The 3,188-nt window shown below is 38.1% G+C and overlaps 1 protein-coding gene across 1 annotated transcript; it reads right to left on the bottom strand.

The window, feature by feature from the left end:
* Window positions 1-600: 600 nt before the first annotated feature.
* Window positions 601-1,539, bottom strand: LOC131906273 (olfactory receptor 2A7-like). The gene has a single exon (XM_059257032.1). The coding sequence runs from the start codon at window positions 1,537-1,539 to the stop codon at window positions 601-603; it is 939 nt and encodes a 312-aa protein (XP_059113015.1).
* Between the last annotated feature and the right edge of the window lie 1,649 nt (window positions 1,540-3,188).

The following is a 3,188-nucleotide window of genomic DNA, read 5'->3' as shown; positions in this document are numbered from 1 at the left end:
CACTAGTTGGGAGAGGGTGTGGTGAAAATGGTTTATACCACATCCTGAGAAGTGCTCACATGAATTACTGGCTTGTGATCTTTCACTGAGATGAACTCATGATTTGTACGTCTTCAGCAAAATAAAAATCCTTCACTCTATTGATTCTTTATAGTTATTCAGCCACTGAATAGTGCCCAATTTGCCTTCCTGTTTACCACTTTGCTCCCATCCCACTCTATTTTCACGTGTTCATCTTTAAGCAGACTCTAGCTTTTCTTGCCAGGATTGACACAGCCTTTTTTTTTTTTTTAATCACTATTGTATCAGTGGGTATATCTTTCAGGCTGGTTGCTCTTGTGGCTCACAGGGTTGGCAGCTTGGTGACACAGATGGTTACTTTTAGCCACATTAAAAGCCAGTTTATTGTCATGGTGGTGTGTTTGGGTTGCTTGTGCTCCTCCAATCTGCAAAGCTAGAGAAGATTAAACATAGGGAGGTTCTTTGAAAGTACGAGAAGGCTCTTGTAAGAAAATGGAAAGTATGCCTTTGAACAAGTTTACATGTCCTGGTCAATATTGAATGAAAGTAATTCTAAGAGTTTTGCAAGATCTTTATTCTTTAATGCTCCCGAGAGGTATGCTCCTTTATGAGCATTCTCTTCAGAGCACTTTTGACATCTTTGTTCCTCAAGCTATAGATCAGGGGGTTGAGCATAGGATTGAAAAGGCTATGGAATAGCAAGAGATATTTCTTCTGCTCATTGGAGTTCCCGTGTTGAGGCCCAATGTACATGGCAATGGCTGTACCATAAAAGAGTCCAACAACACAGAGATGGGAGGAACAGGTAGAGAAGGCTTTCTGGCGCCCCTGGCGAGACTGGATCTTCAGAATGGCACACAGAATATGAGCATAAGAGACCACAATTGAAGAAAATGGTCCCACAAGCACAGATACAGCCCCAGCCAAAACCATGATCTCATTGACGTGGGTGTCTGAACAGGCAAGTTTGAGAACAGCTATAATTTCACAGAAAAAGTGATTTACTTTTTGAGATCCACAGAAGGGCAATGGTAATAGTAATACTAGATGGACCAGGGCCAAGAGAACTCCTAAAATCCAGGAAGTCACCACTAAGATAATACAAATTCTCCAGCTCATGATGGCAGTGTATCGGAGGGGGTGGCAGATGGCCACATACCGATCATAGGACATCACCACTAGGAGCAGACATTCTGTGTGTGCAAATGTCAAAAAGAGAAAGGTCTGCGTCATGCATCCAGCAAAGGAGATGGGCTTGGCTGGATCTAGAAGGTTCACCAGCATCTGAGGCACTGTGTTGCAGGCATAGGCAATGTCAACGATGGCCAGGTGGGACAGGAAGAAGTACATGGGAGTGTGGAGTCTGGAGTCCAGGCAGATAAGCCCCACGATGGTCCCATTCCCCAGCAGGGTGAAGGCATAGAACAGGGAGAAGAGGGCAAAGAGGAACATCTGCATCCTTGGGCTGAGCGGAAATCCCAAGAGAATGAACTGTGTAACCAAGGTCTGATTTCCCATTTCCCTGTGAAAGAGACAAAGAACCTCACCAAGTTTGAACACAGTGTGAATGTTCAAGGTAGGTTTTTAAACAGTGCACCTGTGAGTGGTTTTTCAGAAATTCCTTCAAGATATTCTTGACCTGCTAATTACTAACTAAAAATTTTTATATGTTCCAAATGAATCAGAAGGAAATGTGCATTCTATACTCTAAATGCTAATACCATATTACATTTTCAGCAAATACTACTTTCATGTTCAAAGCAGTTTTCATCAAAACGTGTTCATAAGTTCCCATCATGGTGGTGGATGTATGGTTCAGTTGCATCAGACAGGTGGGTACATGTGTGCTGTGCATGGTCATTTTCATGTGGAATGAGGGTGAGGAGTGAGCATGTCAATGACAGAAGTATCAAATTTTCTTACAAATTCAAAGTATGTTATAATTTTGATCTTTACTGGCCTACATTTCAGTACTAATAAGATGCAGACAATAACGTCACACTTGAATAACATAGAGAGATTGGAAGGTTGTTATAACTCTAGCTAAGCTTATGTTAGGGACCACCGTCTTTTCATTTTTGTTCCCGCAGATGGTCACAGGGTCAGAACAGAGTTATCTTTGCTTCTGTTACATTCTATACTTCATTTTATACACATATACTTCCCTATCCACACTCAGAAAATTCTGTTGTCTCTCCCAGATCCTGCTTAAGAAACATCTGTGTAATACATGCTCGAAATGAGTACATGTAAATGTATTTATTTTCCTGAATTCTAATACTGTTCAGTGTACTTGTCATATTGTCTTTCATTCTGACCTATTCCATCCAGTTTCATCAGTAAAAATGCTATGTAAATAATTTAATGATATTTTTATGCTTTCAATAAAATGTTGATCTGAACCAAAGATTAGAGCTTAGGCCTTCACTGTAGATTCATATTTTGCTATGTATAGATAAGGACAATGTAAATTAATTACTTTATGATCCCAGTGGTATCTTCTTTTGCAGCTGTTCCGTTGTTTAAAACCCTTCCAAAAGAGACGGTTTTCTAAGCTTTGACCTTCAACTTTTAAACCATTGTGGCAGCTTTCTTGTTTAAATCTACACCATTCTTTAGTCCAGAGTTCATGTGAACTTCACATTTAAAATTAAAAATATCAGAAAACTCATAACTTAGTTCCTCTCAATATGTCTCAGTTATATTTTAATATTTGAAAGGTTTCATGACCAAGACTGAATAAAATTTTGTTTTACCTTAAGTCAAATACAAGAAATTATAGAGAGACAATATCATCTTAGTCCATGAAATGTATTTGTGACTATTGGAATCATCTCCCACAAAGGTAATTGCTTTATGAAAATTAAAATTCATTCCAGTTGATCTTTTACATGAGAGATTCATTAACCATTTATTAAAGACAGATTCCTGTATCATTGAAGGAGATGAAATAGGATGCTAATTCAACTAGAGGATTCAGTTAATCTGATGTACAGAAAAGTGGTTATTTATTTCCATACAGTTTTTCACTAATATTTGGAAGCAATGAAGATAAAATATTGCTTTCATGTTCAAAACAACTTTACCTAAAGTTTAGAATATGTTAGTAAATTACCTTCATTGTAAGATATTTCTAAAATTTCATATGATGAATGCAGAGTCAAATA

This window comes from Peromyscus eremicus, chromosome 3 (assembly GCF_949786415.1).
Source record: "Peromyscus eremicus chromosome 3, PerEre_H2_v1, whole genome shotgun sequence".
Classification (NCBI taxonomy): Eukaryota; Metazoa; Chordata; class Mammalia; order Rodentia; family Cricetidae; genus Peromyscus; species Peromyscus eremicus.
Note: the sequence above shows the minus strand (reverse complement) of the source record. Positions and strands in the feature narration are given on the sequence as shown.

What these genes read in the sequence shown, in the direction of transcription:
- LOC131906273 (XM_059257032.1), bottom strand. Translation starts at nt 1,539, where the DNA reads ATGGGAAATCAGACCTTGGTTACACAGTTCATTCTCTTGGGATTTCCG.